The sequence below is a fragment of the Anopheles arabiensis genome, chromosome 2 (genome assembly GCF_016920715.1).
Source record: "Anopheles arabiensis isolate DONGOLA chromosome 2, AaraD3, whole genome shotgun sequence".
NCBI classification, from domain to species: Eukaryota; Metazoa; Arthropoda; class Insecta; order Diptera; family Culicidae; genus Anopheles; species Anopheles arabiensis.
Genome location: NC_053517.1, coordinates 87,318,355 through 87,338,826, shown reverse-complemented (window position 1 = coordinate 87,338,826; position 20,472 = coordinate 87,318,355). Strand labels below are relative to the sequence as shown.

The 20,472-nt window shown below is 47.8% G+C and overlaps 1 protein-coding gene across 1 annotated transcript in view; it reads left to right on the top strand.

Moving 5' to 3' along the window:
- Positions 1–19,622, top strand: part of LOC120893634 (mucin-5AC-like) — a 33,038-nt gene extending 13,416 nt beyond the window's left edge. The window contains exon 2 of the mRNA XM_040295636.1: positions 16,210–19,622. Coding sequence (XP_040151570.1) covers positions 16,210–18,593 — 2,384 coding nt within the window. The 3' untranslated portion in view covers positions 18,594–19,622. The remainder of the gene's footprint in view (positions 1–16,209) is intronic.
- Positions 19,623–20,472: the final 850 nt, after the last annotated feature.

Below are 20,472 nucleotides of genomic sequence, written 5' to 3'. Positions count from 1 at the left end.
TCAACGCAACGACCATCAATAATAATCCGTACCGCGATGGGCGCTTCCTCCCCTGCCCAATGGGCGATAATAAAGCAACACTTTATGCTTGTTAAGAGCCACCCACCTGCCACACCAACACACGCCACCCAAACGACCGAGAGGTATTGGTTTTACAGTAACGGCAGCGAGCAGACATTTTGATTTGCTTATTTTTATTTCATTTTTATAGCCTTCATCCTGACACGGTCGCATGTTTCGGGCGCTTGGATGTGCTCGTGTGAATGTGTTTTTGTTATATTTTGTTTGATAATTTTGTGCACATTCTTTCGTCCGTACGGTTCCGTGAGTCTAAGGGAGATGTGTAAAGCAAACACAGAGTATACAAACATCGGCCACACAGATAACATGATGTTTCGTGCTAAGGAATTCTTCGTGCACGCAGGCATTGCACACGGTGGGAAAGGAATAACACCGAAGGACACACCAACTCATACGATCGTCTCACAAACGTCTCATAAAATAACCATAATCGTTCAAACGTGTTGCTCACGCGTGCAGAATAGGCCAAAAACAAAGGGAAAGGCGCATTACTTCCTTCCGCCATATCTAACAAACAAACAAAAATACGCGAAACAGTAAGTGCGTTTGTATGGATGGTTTGTCCCACCAAACGGTTTGATGCACTCGTTAAAGGTAAATGATGGATCCATTTCGGGGCGAAAGTAACTTCACGTGCAAGCAAGTTATAGACTGTGTACCGCTTGCTGCTAGAGGTGACAATGGAACGCTCAAACTGGCGACAGAAGCAGCAGGAAACAGGCCATAATATTTTAGTACATGGATGGTAGTGAAGAGCGTCGATTGCTAATGTCTCGATTGTAAAGTATTCAGTTGTCAATTCAGCACAAACATGAAGACGATTTTATTTGCTGGAGTTTGCTGCTAGAGCAATAATCGAATTTCTGGAGGCATTATAACGTGTAGTGCCAAATTTATTCAAATTTCATTCTCAAATTCCGCAGATTAAGGGATGATAAGCTTTTCCCCTATACAAGATTCTAGTAAAATATGGCTGCACCGTAAAAAAATTGTAAAAGAACGGTTTGTTGTTTACATTGCATACTATCAGGCTGATTTCAACAACGCGATTATGCAGTATGCAATCCGCATGGCAGTCAATGCTGAATTTATTCAATTTACGTTAGAAATTACATATTGATGGTAACTCTTACTAACAAGTTTACTGCCTGCTTGAGTATTAGCTAGCTGAGAAATATTTGGATAAAGCCTTCAGTTGTTGAAGTAGAATTTCAATTTGCAAACAAGCTTAAAAATGCATTGCGAACGATATTTTAACAACCAGATTAAATTGATTCTCCAATAAAGATGTCGTCCGACTGTTGGTGCAAGGTGGTAAATGTCACCGGTAATCCCAACTACAAGACAACGCTCACTCGCCCACAACCCCGTAGAATGCACCGGACCGTTTAATTGTTTGTGTTTGTCTCGACCCGGCAAAGTGCAGATGCACCTTTGGTATGTCCCCAGAGGTCAACCAATTGACTTCCTCCTACGACGGAGATGTAACGAATGAATATTTCCTCTAACGCTCACACTGCCTATCCACCTCAACCTACCTTCCGTACAGGTTCACCCAGGTCGTGTGTGCAGGTAGGAGTGTCCCGAGCCATGCTGTTTGATGTAGCGCCCGTTTTGAAGGCACTGATCCATTTTGATTAGTTTTATAACCACCCGACCACATCCAGGCACAGGTCCGCCAGCAGAAGTACGAGGCTATTGCTGTATAGTGTGTGGAGAGGGGAATGCAAAAGACGGCCACTCGTAATTACGAAGCTAGGTTCCAATCGGAACGCCCAGAGGCTGTTGCATATTTTATGCCGGCATCCCTAAGCCTGTCGGTTTGCGTTTCATTCGTTTGCACCGCTCTGGACAGCACCCAGTATGCTTCCGCATCTCCCCTTCTCTCTCTCTTTCTCTTCTTCTCCGTCCGGCACCACCCAATGCTAACGCACCGGGCACAACAAGGGAGGTGGGAGGGGGTGCTGCTGAGGAAAATCTATTACACCGGTGAGAATTAATCACCCTTTTGGAAGCTGTTAATTTGTTTTATGGTGTAGTATCCAATTATCTCGTTGCACCAAATGCACTTACGCACACGCTGGCACGCTCGAAATGCTCGGCCTCATGGCTCAGGGATTCGCCCTTGCGAAGGTAAACATTCGGTGTCCTTTTTCATTTTGGCTCGATGTGCGAAATGAAAGGGAGGATGGGTCGCCTAGTTGTCATTCGTATTACGCGCGATGGATGGGATGAATAGGCTCGTTATGGAATGATGCGAAACGTTTCTAGAATGACAATATTTGTGTCGGAAATATATAGGTACAATCATTCGAAAATAGAAGAAGAATTGCAAATAAATCTATGTCGCCAGAAAGTATGCAATCAATCGTACACGCGCTTTTGATCAGATCATAATAAACACCTAATAAACATAATAAACATCGCGGAACATAATTTTCTATCAAACCCATTACATTTTCATGCTTCATCAAATAGTGTATTCGTTTGAACGATATTGGTCATTACAAAAAATAACTTTCAGCTTAAGATAAAATTAACACAAGCACTAGCCCCTAAAAGTATGCAAATTTGATCAATCACTTGTTTTAAATCAGTTTCTGAACAATAAAGCATATCTTTAGGCGCTTTACGAACGCTCTCAAGGCAATACATCATTTTTGATAACTTATCAAACAACTTTTACGATTTTCCATCCCACCCACCTACCTCTTTTCATTCTCTTGGCCTCCTCGTTGACCTTAATCCTACCCCCCGCCCACAGGGCATCTTCCATCACCCAACGCACATACACTACTTTTCATCTCCCGTATGCATTTCCTTTGCGGTCCTTGCGACGTGGCAGGGCAGGAGAGGAAGGGGGCGGTTTATTCCTTCCAACCGATCAAACACGCGCGTCGGCTTGCGGTTCGCTCGTCCGTGCAGTGCTACCGCGATGACGCGCCACCCGAAAATGCGTACGGCGGGCGCGTAAAAACGAAGGAAAACACCATTAGCAGGAAATTTATGTTTACGGGAAATGAATTTATTGATTTTATGTTTGGTCACCCGGAGGACCAGGAGCAGCGTCAGAGCAAGGGCCGCGCGATTGAGCGGAGGTGAAACGTGGAAAAGTGGCCAACCACAACAATCACCACCCACCCGGGGCTGTCCCAACCCAACCCAACAACCAGCCATAACATCGGTGCACCACCCAGACACACAATAGCCGACCGGCGTGTTTCCATATGGTTCCCGGGAAGCTCGTGTTAGTTCGATTTTCCTTTCCCACTTGCACGAGCGGGTGGGCCCGTTTTTATGGTGTTTCAATTGGGCGCAAAGAAAACAACTTTACTGCGAGACTGTTGCGGATTTTCTTCCTTTTATATCCCCCCTCCCTCCTTTTTCTTGCTCCTTGGGGTGGCCGTTTTTTACCCATCATTAAACAAAACCTCCGTTTCTGGTACTTTCACCGCACAAACCAACAGAATCGAGGAAAACAACGATACACGCAACGGTTGTAATACGTTTCTTCTGTTCGGCGTGTTCCACTGTTTGAACCCTTTTGATCATTCTACCGGGTGTGCCCCAGCTATCATGCCATCCATCCATCCCGTGCCGAAACATTATCTTCATCACCGGGTCGGGGAGGGTGGAAAAAATGGCAAAACTTTTATGGTGTTGCATTGAAGGTTTGCTGACGAGCGAATAAAAAATTCGAACAGATAGAGCCCTACCGAAAACATAGCCCTCTCTCAACGTCTCTCTGTCTCACTTTCGCTCCCGCTGCTCAACATTCATACAAATGTTTTATTTATTGAAATTATGAGCCATACAGTTATAAAACCGAATGAATTTCAATAATAAATCTGATTGAATAATCAGAATTTATGTCAAAAATATTCAAATGCGCGACGTGTTCGACGAGCAGAAATGGCTGTTGCACTTTCCCTCTCGCGCGTACCGCTCTGGCGGGCCAACCTTTTTTCCAACCCCAAACGGGCGTCCAATTTTCACTCTCTTTTGCAAAACGGGGCGCCCTATAAATAGAGAAGAGGAAAAGGAGGGGTAGAGGTGAGCAATTTACGATCCTCACTTCAGTGTTTCCTTTCCTGCATCGGCAAAATAACAAGCCACAAGGTTGGGGGTATTTGCTTCGCTGGCCCCCCCGATCCCGAACAACAACAGATTCCCTCTGGCTTGGCCGAACCAAGCCGCGGTGGGGATGGATGGCGGTGGGTTCAATTGGTATTCGCTGCTGCAACAACCAAACGGTCGTACTAATGCGGTACCATATACACGGAAATCAGCTGTATAATCTGCGCTGTGGTGCCATAAAGCTTGCCGTAACGATGTCATGCAATTGGCGTTAGTAGATGGAGGGTGCTACATACCGCAAAGCTGCGCTCTGTTGGCCTTTTTTTGTTTGTTGTGCAGGGATATATTTCAATATCAAAACAACGGCTCTTTTGTAAAGGTAAACGCGGTAAAGTGGAAGAGTTTATTTATTCTACAGCAAGTGTTGCAAACATTACACATCATATTGTACCGTCGTTTAGCAGTCGTTTAATGTTAAAAACAGGCTGATTAACAGAACACCGCTCTTTAAAAGATCTTGATTGATTGATTTTTCCAAGACCAGGCCACGAAAGTGACAACTGCTTCCCACTGCTAGGTCTGTACTGTTCACAAAACCGTCCAGTATGGTGACTGTATGAATGCTAACCAAACAGGATGCAAATCTCAGCCCCCGATTCAAGCATCTGTTCGAATAATCAATTACTCGCCACCATTCAAACACTTGTTCGCCATTGCGACAAACACGGATCGATGATGCTGATGATGATGGTTCAAAAATTTCATCCTACACACTTGGCCACCGCCTCTGCCATCGGTCAATGTTGTTACCCCCCCCTGCCTTTTATGAGGCCCACATTTTTGTGCGCCTGAAGACGAGATGCCGTACAGTGTCTGCCCTTTCAAATCAGCTCTCTCGCACACAAACATCGCTCTATCGCACGTTCTTCTGCAGCCCGGCCCCGGTCACCGCAGCAAACATGGTGTTTGCCTTCTGTCGCAGTTTAATTAAATTTACCTTTCCAAAGTGCACGGGGAACGCATCACGCCCGCTTTCTGGCAGACTGGTTCTGCAGCCGGTTGGCTGGCCCGCTGGCTGGCTGTTTGCGGGCACGATGGCACGATACTGTTTGCATTCTTGCAATGAGGTGAACACTTTGGCAACGCCATCTGCCCCACTGCTGCTGGCCAGATTCTCCCGCGGGACAGTGCGCCATCTTCTGGCGCAATTCTGAACGTGCACTACTGTACCGGTGTGTGGTGCTGTGCTGGTGCGTTGTCCTTCGCTCGGGAAGATTTGTCTCAATTATAAAAGTCGCTATAAGCAAATTAACCTTGCCGGTGCTGCTTCTAACGTACGCAAAGTGTATCCAAGGATCATGTCCCAGACATGACCGAACACGCAGCATGAACTGCATACGTGCACTGTTCGTGCATAGCTGCTGCCCAAGCACAAGCCCACCTGGCCCAGTGGTCCATCAACGGTGTGACATTAGACCAACGGCCAGCAGACTCTGAGCCGCTCTAATCGTTCTGTGGAACGTTACTTTCGAAAAGGCAACCCACATTATCTCATTCTAGCAGGTAGCTTGCGATAACTTCCGGCTCGTTTTTTAAACACCAACCCCACACTACTTTTCCATTCGAAATCAAGGTCTAGAGGGTCGTCAGCTGGAATGCACAGTGTCTTCTTCCAAGGTCTAGTGAGCTCCGAGGTCTCCCGTGATGTAATGCAACTCCATGCACAACCGCCCTTCATCAGCACCGATCCGATAGCGGAGGTATATTTGGTTGCATATAAATAGGTATTTATAGATGTGGTTCAGCTTGGTCGGTTGGGCCAGCAAATCGTTCCATCAGCCACACACACACTGCAGACCGTTGGCTACACAATGGAGGCTAGAAATAATTTAAAATTCATACAGCCCCAGCCCAAGCATGGAGGCGATGAGGCAGTCTCTCGTGTCCTATTGGAGATACACGCTAGAATTCGTATCCTCTCTTGGCCAGCAGCGAACCAACACTGGACGGACATGCGAGCTCATGTGACTGGTGCTTTGCTGCAAATGCTGCCCAGCTCTGTGGACTGCATCCTGCAAACGTGCCCGGACACCTGTTTGGTACACAATTTGTGCGTTGGAAAGCAGTACACGGGCGTTTGGGATTTAAATCGAGTTGCCCGACGTGCGATGCGTACTAAATGCGCTAAATGTTACGCCGTTTATGGGGACGTAGGCTTGAAAACGATTGTATCCTTACAAAACTCGCAGTTGAGAAGTATTAATCGAATGAAAAATACTTTCATAACATCATTTCACCAAATATAATTGTAAGGAAAAACGGGTTTAGAAACATGTTTTGCAAAACTACTGGGTCCAAAGGTGGTTTCGCACAGTTCTTACTAGTTACCAGAGTAACTAAAACACATTTCCTTTGGGATTTAATGCCTAATTTTAAGAGCAATTCTTAAAACACCTAGTATAAAATGACACATCTAACAGGCACGTAAAGGGTACGATGCTAGAGTACATATGCTTACCATTCTATCGATTCGTGTACTCGTTCATAGACTTTGATAAAGTACACGGAACCTTCAGTAATTCGACTTGCAATCGAACAAGTAATCCAAAGTATCTAGTTGACGATTTCAGCTGTGAAAACAGCCATTTTCTAAGATTTATGTAAACTTTTTACTGTTCTCTATCGACACATTTTCTTAAGGCTACTAAAATGCTCCTCGTGGCATTCATCAATTCGCTTCGACCACTTAAACCATCTACTGGCGCCAAGGTTGCTTCCGATGTCTAGATCCTATCTACCGATATTCTAAACACATTCCAACAGCTCACAATCTTAAATATACACGTTTACGGTACCCTTTCTGACCACCTGTCCACTGCATCTTTCCTTTAAAACGTATTATCGAATAAATTTGCATAACACGCAATGCTCAAGGGATCGCTAAATATTGGACCCTTTTCAAACAAAACGGCAATTGGTGATACTTCCTGTGTCACCTTGCAGCCGAACCAAACCCAAAAAAAGAAAACACAACACCATCTAGCTAATCGCACCCGTTTGCGGTAGTGTCCTGTGATTCGTGTCCTTTATCCGTCCAACAGCAGAGCAGAAGGATGGATTTCCCGCGCACTCACAGCGGCTTACGGCCGATTAGCGACCGTGCCGTGCCGTCCCTTTTGCTGGGGAATAAAAATAGCTTCCTTCTTTCAACCTCCTGCAAAAACCTGATACCTGAGGGAGTAAAAAAAACAACATTCCATCTACGCCCATACGAACGATGCACAAAGATAAAGTAAAACTCCAAAACATCGTGTCCTCCCGGCGGGTAGGTTTCCTCCCCCTTCCCCTGGAGGCAATGAGCACCGGGTGTGAGTTCGACGCGATACTTCACGGTGAACAATAAGAAAGCAAAACACCAGCCCCACTTCGTTATCCCTCGTGCACGAATCATTTTTATTCTTTATTTTCCTTCGAGCTATTGAACTGGAGCGAGGTGCGTTGTACGGCCGGAAGTGGCACTACGCGAAGGAAAAAAGGAAGCACCAGCACCGTGCACCAGTACGGACCGGAAACGAATCTTTGTTAATTACACCTGAATAGCCGCAATTAGGGCGCGTTGATAAAGTTGATAAAGATCCCTCCCCCTGATCCATCCATCGTTACCGCGCGCCCGCTTTGCCATGCTGCTGCCATCCCGGCTGTACCCTCTGCTTGCCTCTTTTCGGCACGTGGAAACGCTAGACCCGCTTTCCTTTCCTGCCTACGCCTGTTGTAATCCTGAATTCCGCGTAATCAGAACCATTTCCGATTTGGAAACTTCGAACGCACCTTATCATACGGGTACCGAGAGGGTGCGGGTTTTGCACCGGACTTTCTTCTCCACGCAAACCGCCACCATTCATACCATAGTTCATAACAGAGAGCTGTCGGGAGGCGAAAAGACGAACAAAAAACCTGCCGTAGTGCGTACGTCATGATCAAGTATCGAGGCGTCTCCGTTCTATTATTTCCCTCTTTGGGAGCCATTTTCACGACTGCCAATCTTTCCTTTGCTTGGGCAAAGTTTTCACCCGCTTTCCGGTGCTCTTTATTCCTCCCCGTGTGTTCCACCCTCCCAATCTTGGTCTCCATTACCGCCTACCTATCGTCAGAGCGTGGCTAAGGGATTTCGGAACCACGATGATTAAAAGGTCCAACACACGGCAAAAGGACACCAGAGCAACAGAAGCAGAACGCTTCCACGCTAACGAAGAAAAACCAATTTCCTCTCGGCGCTCTCTCACACCACGCCCGTTCGAGGCCTTCTACCAGCGGGACCGAAGCTGTGTGGAAACTTCCACGGGCGTAAGAAATGCCCGCAAGAACTGCCTTCGCCTGCCTCCTGCCATGGTTTCGTTAATAAAGCAATTAAACGCTGATTTATGGGTGAGGATTAGTGTTTGTAAATTCCGCACCGCGCAACGGTGGTGAAGCGATTTTCGGCCACTTTGCCATTGCGCCAAAACGGCGTGATGCGTGATGCTTGGCAAGATAAAGGAAGTAAAGCCCGCGCATGGACAACGCCGTTAGTGGTCAATTGTGCGCATTAACGTGTCGTTTAGGGATGGTGGTGGTTTTCTGTGCCTGCTACACAACACAACGCAAAGAAGCACACAAAAATCACTTCACTCTTTGAGTGATTCTGCAAATTTCGAAGCCCATTTGTCACACTTCGAACGTGGCGTGGCGTAAAACCAAGTAAGACAACAGACTCACTGACGTAATTTTCCTCCCTGGCGCACTGACGATAATGAACTCGGGTCGGTACGCATTACTGGTCATCTCTGTCCCGTCACGTTAATGTGGTGGAGGATGACAAAATGACCTCCAATTAGTTGAAGCTTATTAGGGAGCGGTTTTCCCCCCGTGGGCCTGGTTGGCTGGAGGATGTAATTTAGTACGTTATTACAAACGATCAGGGCGCTTAACGGGGAAGCAATCATGCTCTTAAGAGTATTGTTTTTGATTGATTTTATCGATTTATTTACACATTTTTATCGCCCAAACTTCGGAACGATTTCTGAACCGAAAACATGTTGAATCACCGCCCAAAAGAACATCTGCAAAACTCGCCAACCAAACTATCATTGCAAAATGAAATGCCAATAGCGCCATTTACCCCCTTCTGCCTTTATTCACTCTCCACTCCTGGAAACAATCGCAACAGATAGAGAAAGAGAGAGAGAGAGAGTGGAAGCAAAATCGATTAAAACTACTCCCAACGAACGTCCCGAAACGCGCCAGATCGATCAATCGCTATCGGGAAGTAATTAATTTATTGCACACATTGCCGAAGTCAGCCCAATCATCTGCCTCGGTCCTCCTCGGTCTCGGGGAAAACTACTCGCTGCTGCTTCGATGCCGAACGGCCAGCTGATGTGCAGTCGGTGCAGTGCACTGGCGCAACAAATTGAAAAACTAACCACCACCACCATGCGGGAGAACGATTCCGCGATGCAACCGTTTCGTTGCATCTGGCAAGCGCGTACGACGCTGGACAGTATTCGCACAATAAAAGAACTTTTTCGGTCACCACATGGTCCAACCGGGGTTTATTGGATGCTGGATGCTATTGGCGGTTCTAAGACCGCGACCGCGACCGTTCGTACCAATACGGAGGATTGGTCATCGAACGATAGCAACACAGCACAAGGGACAGCTTCACGATTCTGCCCAGCTGCGAGCTGCACGTTGTTGGACACAAAAGTTGCAAAAGTTGCGGTGCAACCCACCGTAAGGACAGGAAACAAAAACCAAGCACACTTTACCAGAGGAAGAATGCTTTCACGTTGTTCATGTCTTTCTAAGGGCTCCTTTTCTGGTTCTTCCCATCCCTGACGCAGGATGGTATGTCTGGAGATGGTCTCGACGTTGAAAATTATCGCCATTAGTTTAGCGCATTCTACAATCATTTCGTGGTTGTTCGTCTCTCTCTATATATATACTCCTGTGCGCTGCAACCCAGTGTACGATGAATAGATTCCAATCTCAGAAACACCATCTCGATGCGTCGTCTAGCACCGGCAAGCAAACACTCCGTGCAAGCCTCACGTGTTCGTGTATGCCTCCTAAAGAGGGTGCCTGATCCATTGTAGGGAATCATCCCCACCGTTGCACCTGTGCGAACGCGTATGCGGATGTGTTTATATGGCTGGTCGGTCCAGCCCATACGCAGAGCTACAGCAAACTCCACGCATGGTCTGATACAGTCCCCCATCACATCCACCCAACATACATGAAGGATGCTTTCGTTGAACAATAGCCACCCAGGATAGACTGAACGGTCCTACATTCAGGATGAATTTACAGGCCCATCCAACCAAGACAATCCTTTCGCTGACGACGCCTTTAGTGTCGCACCCGCTATTACTTGCGTACCTCATCCTCCTCTTCCTCGCATTTCAATACCATTTCTCAACCCTTCCCATTTGTTTTGTCACCCAACACGGGCACCAGAATCGACCAACTGTGGGTGCAATTTGCCATTGTGCTCTGGTAGCATGGGTACGTATTGAGCGAGCACCCCGTTAGATAGCAGCCAACAGACGGAGCCGCCTGAACGAGAGCCGGCTTTGCCTTGCAGACGGTAGAATGCAGGCGAATTGTGATTGTACATGATGTTATTTTATCGCTGTTTGCCGCCATTTGTTGCCAATTCCGGGGCACGTGTGCGTGTGTGCTCTCCGTGGACAAAAAGGACATTGCGCGCGCGTGACGCACAGTGAAATCGGGCGCGCGGCCCGAAAGCGACGATAATGGAAACCGAACGGTCCGATGTCTTTTGAAGCAGCGTTGGACAATGGTTTGCGGGTAGCTTGGGCAGAGGACAAAACTGATGACGTGCTAATGTCAATCGGAATATTGACGATTCGACGAATAGTTCGAACATTTTATGCAAATACTATAACTTTACTTTTGACCAACAGGTTTCTCAAAAGAGCATTCGATATGAACTTAATAGTAGATTGCATTTGCCCATTGTTAGGTGCAATCTTGCAATCTTGGAAAACGATTTGCCAAACACCTCACCTCTATGGATCTAGCCACGATTACGCCACGAATAACATCATGAAACAATGCCATGGTGACCTCTACTGCTCCACCTTCAACAGAACGTAGCATTCGCATGATTTATGTTTATAAATACAATCGTTTTGTATATTTAAATTAAATACGCCAATAGCAGTATCCAGGGCAGCCTGCACGATCCATGCGTTCTTCCTTGTTGTACATCCGTGCGCTGATTGTAGATTTGTGTGGGTCCTACCCGTTGGAAGATGGTTCGACAATTTCTATGCTTGCAATCATGGTCGAACGGGATGTTCAAGGCTTTCCAGTGTTTGCAACGCTCCCTGAATGATTCACGAGCGATAGAATGCTTGCAGATAGTGACATGCTGCGGTTGCTGCAGTCTTGCAAACGGATTAGAGCGTCGTACCAACTCTATCAAGAGGATGTACACTTAACTGGATTCCGGGCGGATTTACGATTATTCGAGTATTTTGGGCACACTTTCTGCAGTCGATGGTTGTGGGACGTGGATAAAATTCCGGATCCACACTGTTTAAAAAAGCACTCGAAGGACATGTTTTCCAGTATGTGCAGATGTAGTTTATGACAGAATAGCCGTTTATTAGAGTTAGAAACTGAAGACAAACTGTATACTCTGAGAAATGATTTTGTTAGATTTTCTTTCAAGGTCTTTTAAAAACGAACATATGACAACTACAACTAATATTGAAGTACACTTACAGCGTAGGAGATTTCGGAGCATTTATCAAGAAACTACTGTATCTTGATGGAGGGCTTATTCTCCTTCTTGTGCTTTGCGTTACGTCTTACGCGGAAATGCCGGTCTATACGGCTTTCTAGACTAATTCAGTACCACATGATCAGCCTGATCTGTCAATCCATGCTACAGGTGGTCTATGCTAGGCTTGAGCCCATGACAAGCATGTTGTTAAGTTGTACGAGTTGACCATGGAACCGCCCTTGAAGGTTTGAAAACAGAACAGTAACAACGTAAAGATACTGTTGAGAGTGCACGTGATGTTCGGCAGACCGGCTGGCCAAATGCGGCTCGAGAGCTAAATCTATTTGGCCTACCACACCATTTTATCTGGATGCTTTTATATCACAAGCAATAGAACGTTAAGAAACTATTTGCAGCCTGGAGGGTTGTAACAAGATTCATTTTTTATTTATCTATTCGATGTACTCAGTGATTGCTTGTTTGTAGGTAAATACATATGTTTTGGAAGAAACTAGTATATGTTTGAGCTTCATACAACATTTACAATCAGTAACTGGTATATCAGGACATCTTAGAGATTATACCTGCACTTTCTACAACAGCTATAACACTGTTAACATACGACAGTGCGATTGAAGTTTCATGCAAAACTTCGTTTAAAAAATGGAACAATATCAGAACTCAAGTCACTCTTTTAACAAAGCTAGGACAGAATGAATGTTTCTTATCTAAAAACTCGCTGGCTAGGGTCATGAATTTCGAAAAGTTAATCGACCCTTGTGCTCGACTCTTGGTACTGTTAAAATGTCCAGAGCTCAAGCGCAACCAAAAGCACAAGTACACTAATCGTTTATGGCTTACAAAACTGCATCCAGAACCGATATGACCATTCCACTCCACTGCAAATGCACCGCAGTGACATCGAACTGGTCTTCCTAGGAAATTTAAGTAACGGTAGCGGTCGAGACATCCGAGACATCCACCATCCACCTTCACTACCTAACAAAGCGTGCATCCCATGGCGACCAACCGTGCGGAAAAGGGGATTGGTTGTGCATGAATATTTCATATTTAATCTGCAGAGTTTAATTGTGCACATTACCTATTTAAATGGGGGCCATCATTCGCAGCGCCGACCGGCACGAACAGACACCAGAGTTCACTACCGTGTTGTCCCGAGTCCTGATGCTCCAAAACAATGGGAGAAGACCCCAGAAGACGAAACGCAGAAAATCGAGAAATCTCAGGATGATGATTTGCCAGTAGCCCGGTCACCGAGGCATACGCCACCTTCATTCGTTCGCCTTTTGGCAGTTCGGGAAACCCGGTCTGGCCAACCGATACTTTACGCTGCGGTGTACAGCCGAGACTGAGACGAGGAAGGGAGAGTATCAGCCAGCCCAGGTGAATGCACCCTCCAGATCCAGCATTGTCTGTATGTCCCGTCCTAGTCCGGTGTGCAGTGCTCCCGGAAACCAAAAGTCGTCCGGCCCTTTCCTTTCGGGCGGTCTTGTAACTCCCACTTACTGTCAGACCGATGTGGCGGTGGTCGAGCACCGGACCGGGAAACGGTAATTTTCATTCAAATTCGATTAAGCTCGTTAGCTACGGTTTGGGAATTCGGCATCAGAAACGGCCGGCAGATCATTGTCCGGAGTGTCGGTCTGCCGGCGGACCGTCTGCATTTTGGTGGACGTCCTTTTCGGCGTGCGAAATTCAATGGCTATCTTCGTCCGTTGGTGCTCTAAATGCCCGGTACCAAAGGATTGGGTATAATTTTAATTCACTGATGACCCTTGTTTCTATGCCCGAACGATGCTTACTTCAATTTGCCAATAATAAAAGATATTGCGTTTCAGTTACTGTAACAGTGCTTTTCAATATTTTAACAAAATCATCTCATTTTACGTACCCTGGTTTAACATGAGACTTACCTTATATAAGATACAGAGATCCTAAACTTGTGCCGCTTTTGACAAAACGCATTCAACATGCTGTTATTTGTAGTTGTACACCGCGTTATCTAAATGGCGTGAAAGTAACGTTACCCTACCTAACATAATAGAGCCGGTGTGAACACTGGCACCAACAAAACGCTCTCGGTAATCACTGTAAATAACGAGCAAAGCCACCGACAATGGCGATTAATTATCCCGCTGGAATGAGCCGGTGTCGAAGCGACCAAGACACCAACAAAAGCTCTCCAGCAACACGGAACATAACAGCAAACGGAAAGCACCCAGCACCCAGAACGGAACGGGAAGCGAACAAACGAAACTTCTTCCTTCACATAATGCAAAGGACTTTACCTTTATCCGGCTGTTTCATTGGGCAAAGTTTTTGCGTAGCAACAAAAAACACTCACACACACACACACACATGCGCTCGTTCCGGAAACGACGAGTTAACTGGAAGCGTCCAAGCATCCAAAACCCCATCCCAGGGGTTCCCAAATGCCCACCGGCACGGACTACTACGACAAGGGCAAGTCAACAGTTTTGTCTATTTCCATTGCTTACGGTTGGCATTAATTGCAATTAGAAGCACATTATCAATCCCACCGCACACCGATGGCAGGATTTGTCCAGTGAGCCTGCTAGCAGCACCGTCCCAGTAGGTAGGCGGGTCTATTGTTACTCCGGATTACTCTGGCTTGCTCCGTATCTTTTGCTAAATTCCCTATCGCGTGCCGAAAGGATTAACCCGCAAGCGGTCGGGCTGAAAGGTGCCGAAAGAGGTGATTACGCACTGGTTAAGAAACTGTCCAGCAGTGCTTTCACGGGGGTGAAAACGGATATTGACCAGCACGTCCCATTTTGGGCTGAGCTCTCTACCTACCGGGCTGCAAAAATAGGATGCTCGCGTATGCGTCTACGCCTCCCAACACACTCACACGTGCACGTAACCAAGTCTGGCGCTGATCCTTTTGCGGGCTTCGTGCTCTTGCTTCAAAATCCCTCTCCAGTTCATCCTACCAAAGAGAGCTCCAAAGACACAATACACCTTCATTTGCATTGACCCTTGCCCATGTGGCAACCGTTCCAAAGCGGACGGTAATTATTACGGCCCTTCCCTGCTCGCCCCTAAACCATCAACCCCGGGGGCCAACGTTAAGTTAATCGTAAATGCAATTTGAATCGTTTGCATTTTTAACTGACGATGACCGGACCCGCCTCCAACTCATCAATTGTCATTTACCGAGAGCCGACCGGTCGTGCGATTACCTCCATGTTCCCCCTGAACTTGATGATGTTTGACCATTTGCCGTTTGTTGTTTTCCGGGGTCTAATCAGAACGGGCGGACACGAACGGGGACTATTACTCGCTAGCTGTGGATGTAAGGGTTAGGCGAGTGGTCATAACTTTATATTAAATTGGCACAGCATAAGACGTTGGCTAGGAGATACTGGGACCGTTTGCCCTAATGGATAATTGTGCGTAAAATGTGCCTACAAACATTCAACTAAGTGTTAATCGTTACCGATTTAAAGTATTACAAGAATGGGGTTGAAATCTGATTGGATTAACAATATGAAGCCAGTGAGCAATTTGCTTGATTGTTTCATATCAGTTTTTAGTTGTGTAGTTCTAGAAGAAGGAGTAAGATTTGCTTTAATTGCACGATAAACCCATTAAGCTTGCACACATGCATATCACATTAATTTGAGGGAAGTAAGAATCGCGCGGCACTTGTAATTTTTCGCACTTTTTAAAGAATGTGCAGACCAAATTACGCTCTTTTCATACGCTCTTTTTTACGCTTCTCAATAAAAAAGTATAAAAAGTATTCACTTTATTAGTTTCTTTCTTTAGAGCTCAAGGCTTAGGAAACTTACTTAATATCCTTTGTTTCTTTCTTTTATAAAAAAGCGCTTAGGAAAAGGTTAGAACTTAAAAAAGTGTTTTCTATCAATTTTTGTATTAAAATAAAACTAAATTGTAGCTATGCTAACTAATCGACTCATAATTTGAGCGCATTGATTTAGACAAACCCTCCTTGTATGCCAATAACTTTATCGTGAATGTACCTCGGCATTGTTTCATTTCCTAATGACCATCCAATGGGACAGAAAATGGTAGCTCGTTCCAGCTTCGGCCACATCCCATCCAAAGCCCAATATTTATGTTCAACATTCATCTCAAACATCGTCAACATGCGCATAAATCTCATTAAGAGATTCCTTCAAGATAGCGAAGCAATAGCTACGACCACACTAACGTTTTCCACCGTTTATTCTTTTTCCTCTCCCTTGGCGCAGGATTCACCATACCTCTGAGCGACTTCCGGACGTTCAAATGTGGGCCAAACAACAGCAACAGCAACACCAATCTAATCAACGTGAAGACCAACTCCTCCCGGCATCTGTCGGTAAGTGCTTCCCCTAGCCAGCCGCAACCGGACACGGGCGCCACTGCACCGGGCCCGATCGTGACGATACGGGCGGCCGCATCTAACGGCGGCCAGCAGCAACCACCAGTGCTGCTCGCCTCGATAGGCGCTAAATCTGGCCGTAATAATCCTAATTATGGCATCGGCAGCAGTAACGCCAATGGGCCGAACAGCATCACACCGTCACCGTTGCCAGCGACGACCACGGCAACGCTAATTTATGCCGAAACGACCCCCGTTGCGCCGATTGTGGCGGCGGCCGCTGCAGCTCAAGTGTCCGATAAGAGGCAAGATAAATCATCGCTCGTGTCCTCGTACCACAAGTCCGTAACAGGTCGGCAACAGCCAGCCACGCTGCTGGTGCAAACTGCCGCCACGCAACACGCTCAGCAACAGCATCGCACGGAGCAACAGTCAAGTGCTGCCGCCATGTACCAGCCCCATTCGCAAACACCGGCGACGGTCGCATCCTCCACCACGCCTGCGCCCGCCTGCTACGACACAACGGCGGCCATATTTCGCGATCGCAGCATAGAAGAAACGGAAGCCGCACATGATTTATTGTCACTGTCCCAAAGCCTACCGCCCCTGACGGCACCGTGCGTCGTTACGATCCTGCATCCGGGGGGCACTGGTGCGTCGAGCGAACCGCTGCCCCTGGTGGGATCTACCAGCCCGCAGCATCCCCCGACCAATGGAGCACAAAATCATCATCCGCCACAGCAGTCGAACGCGCCCTGCCAGGGCGGCATCATCAGTATTGTGGAGGCGGCCACGGCAGCTAATTACCAGTGTCCGCCCGGATCGGGACCAATCTCGATGATAATACCCTGCTACGAGCTGACGACAACGATGTCTGCCTCGGCGCACAGTGACGGTGAAAGTGCAACGACGATAAAAACCATCTCACCGTCCACCGCCGGCCCGCTAACGCCGCCCACGTCCGAGCACTCGTCCGACACGGAATGTTCGGCCAGCTCCGTCTCACCCGGCACCTCCTGTTCGTCCTCCTCGAGCGTGTTCTCCTTCGTACACTCAAGTTCCTCGTCAATCGCTTCCAAATATTCGCCCTCACGCTCCTCCAACGGTACACCACCGGTCCCGGAGGCTCCCCCGACTGGCCGACGGACAAGTCGCCGGCCGCACCAGCAACCATCGGCCAGCAGCTCCGTCACGTCGGTGATTGTCAACGGTTCCGCGCTTGCCGCTGGGACGGCGCCAGTAACTCGCAAGCATAAATCTTCCACACCTTCCACTTCCGGTAGCACGGCGGCCAAAGTGCCCGCCGTAAGCGCCAGCGCAAAGGTGGTTGCTCCCGCGCCCGGCCAAAAGCTCTCGGGCAGCAAGACGGCCGAGCTGTACACGTACGATGATCTGATATCGAGCGACGGTCGGTCGAAAAATCGCAAGAAAGCTTCCAAGGAAACCGCTCCGGTGCAGGCCGTGGCCGCTTCAAACTCCTCCAAAGCGGGCCCACCGGCTTCTGCCGCTTCGAAAGCGGACGGTCCGGACCAATCAACGGCGGGGGATTGCGATTCGTCCGGCGAGTCGGCGACCGCCTCAAACGGAACGTCGAACGGTAAGGGCAAGTACAAGTGTCCCGAGTGTGGCAAGCAGTACGCCACCTCGAGCAATCTGTCGCGCCACAAGCAAACGCACCGCAGCCTGGACTCGCAGTCGGCCAAGAAGTGTGTTACCTGCGGCAAGGCGTACGTCTCCATGCCTGCGCTGGCAATGCATCTGCTTACGCACAAGCTGTCGCACAGCTGCGGCGTCTGTGGGAAGCTTTTCTCGCGGCCCTGGCTGCTCCAGGGCCATCTGCGGTCGCACACGGGCGAAAAGCCGTACGGCTGTGGTCATTGCGGCAAGGCGTTTGCCGATCGGTCGAACCTGCGCGCCCACATGCAGACACACTCCACGGACAAGAACTTTGAGTGTGGCCGGTGTCACAAAACGTTCGCGCTTAAGTCGTACCTCAACAAGCATCTGGAGTCGGCCTGCTACAAGGATGATGATCCGAACGGCCCTGGGCCCGGGGAGGGTGACAACTCGCCTGTCAGTGTGATCGGTGGGCGGAAGATCTACCACAGCAGCCAGGACATCGATCGGGATGAGTACGCGATGCGTATGGCTAGCGGTAGGCAGAACTATCACAACGATGACAGTTGCTCGACGACCACGATCGATGTCGTGACGGCCGATCCGGGGGATGAGGACGACGATGAAGAAGATATCGATATCATTACGACGTAATGGACGTCACCGGCAATGCTCTGTACTCTTTGAACTGTTTCTCTTGCGACTGATTTCTCCTCTTTCGCGAAAATGTCTGCTCTTTACTCTGATCCAATCATCTATGAAGTCTCCCATAACATGTTTTGCATTCCCTTCATAGCCCTTCACTGCCTTCCTGTCTCGTAGGCTCAAGTTGACTCACAGCAATCAAGGCATCAGCAGCCAAACCACCAAACCCTCTAAATTACTGTCATCCGTACCGCCTCGGATCGGAAAGCTGTACCGGAAATGTCACAAACCCGGTTTCCTTCTTCAACCACCTTCCTTTCAATATCTTTTAAGGCCTCTTCTTCGAACTAAAAAAAAAGAACCCTCACTCTTCCTGACCTGCAGCAGCAGCTCCGCGACAGGAAATTGACAGGCAAATCTAAAATTGCCGCTCGGCAGCAAAACTTCTCCGTCGGCACTCAACGGGACAGGTGTGAAAAATTAAACGACCGTTCGGGGGCCGGAAAACGGAAATTAGTTGGATTTTCAAATCCGGCTCGCTTAGCAGCGGATCAATTGCTAGAGCAGCCGGAGCCGGAATTTACTGTACAGCGGCTGCACAACAAACTGTTAGCTTGATGTAACCTTTGCTGATGTACGAACCCTAGGACATGGTGATATTTAAGTGTCCTCGGGGGAGAGAGATTGATAAGGGACAATATTGGGCAGCTATCTCGAACATGGATACAACATTCCATCAACCAGTTTTATGAAGGACCTACGCTGGCTTTACCACGAATTTCTCTCCAAACTAATCAACCCGACGAAACCCAACGACTTGAAAATTTAAATAACTTCGCTCCAAATTACAACAAATTGAAGAATTTGCACGGAGCGCACGAGCATCTTAAGATTGCTCGTTTGGAAAACGAAGGAAAGAGACATCATTCATTTTAGTCCACCTTATGCAAAGAAACACACTCTCTTTCTCTCGTACCACGCTGCCACCCAAAAGCGCACGCCAATGACATTCCATTTGCGCGTAGCAAGCGCGAGCTTGGGCGCACTCCTACTACTATTCGCTCGGCTGCTATTTAGCTAGGGAAACCGGGACCGGGAGGCGCACATTGATGAAAAGTAATTTTGAAAGAAAATAAATTACTTTTAAATGATGACTCATTGCCCTATCGGTGGTACGCCGATACGCAGTGGCCCAACGCTTTGCGTGGAACGCACCAGCACAGTATCGCAACGTCGCAACGCGCACCGGAAGCGGACGCTACTGGCGCGTTCAAATTTAGCCCACTCTGCTGCGCTTGTGGCAAAAAGGTGGGTGATTTGTCCTAGGCGAAACGGTGTTTTGGTCCTCCGTCTCCCGGCAAGGTTCGCCCTGGAAGACGTTCATTAAAGGGCGATGGTTTTCCTTTCTTTTTTTCATTTGCTGGAGCTACACACAAATATTTTCCTCGCACCATCCAGAGCTACCTTCGAGCTACGACGCGCAAGTAAGCCATGACAAGTTGAGCGGAATGCAAAACAACTCGTTCGACACCCGCTTGTCGAACGCGCGCAGTTGGCGCGCCAGCAGGACACGCGTCACCTGCGGAAAATGGGAATGCGATTCTCCCTCACTAGGAGCGCACTTTGCGAGAACAAAACCGAATTCTCTGGAACGAAACATCCTCGACTCGTTACAAAGTAGCAAAGCCACCGAGCGCAAAAGAATGGAGTCTTTCACCGGAACTAGCACCCGCTTTTTCGCGGGGTAGGTACAATGTCCCGCATTGAAACAACGTTTTTTTTTCTTTTTCTTTTCATTTTGCTGTGTATTTGGAACGACCACATTCTAAACTAGCTTACCATTCCTTCCGGCCACTTTCACCCTCGGTTACGTACCGTACTCTCTCGA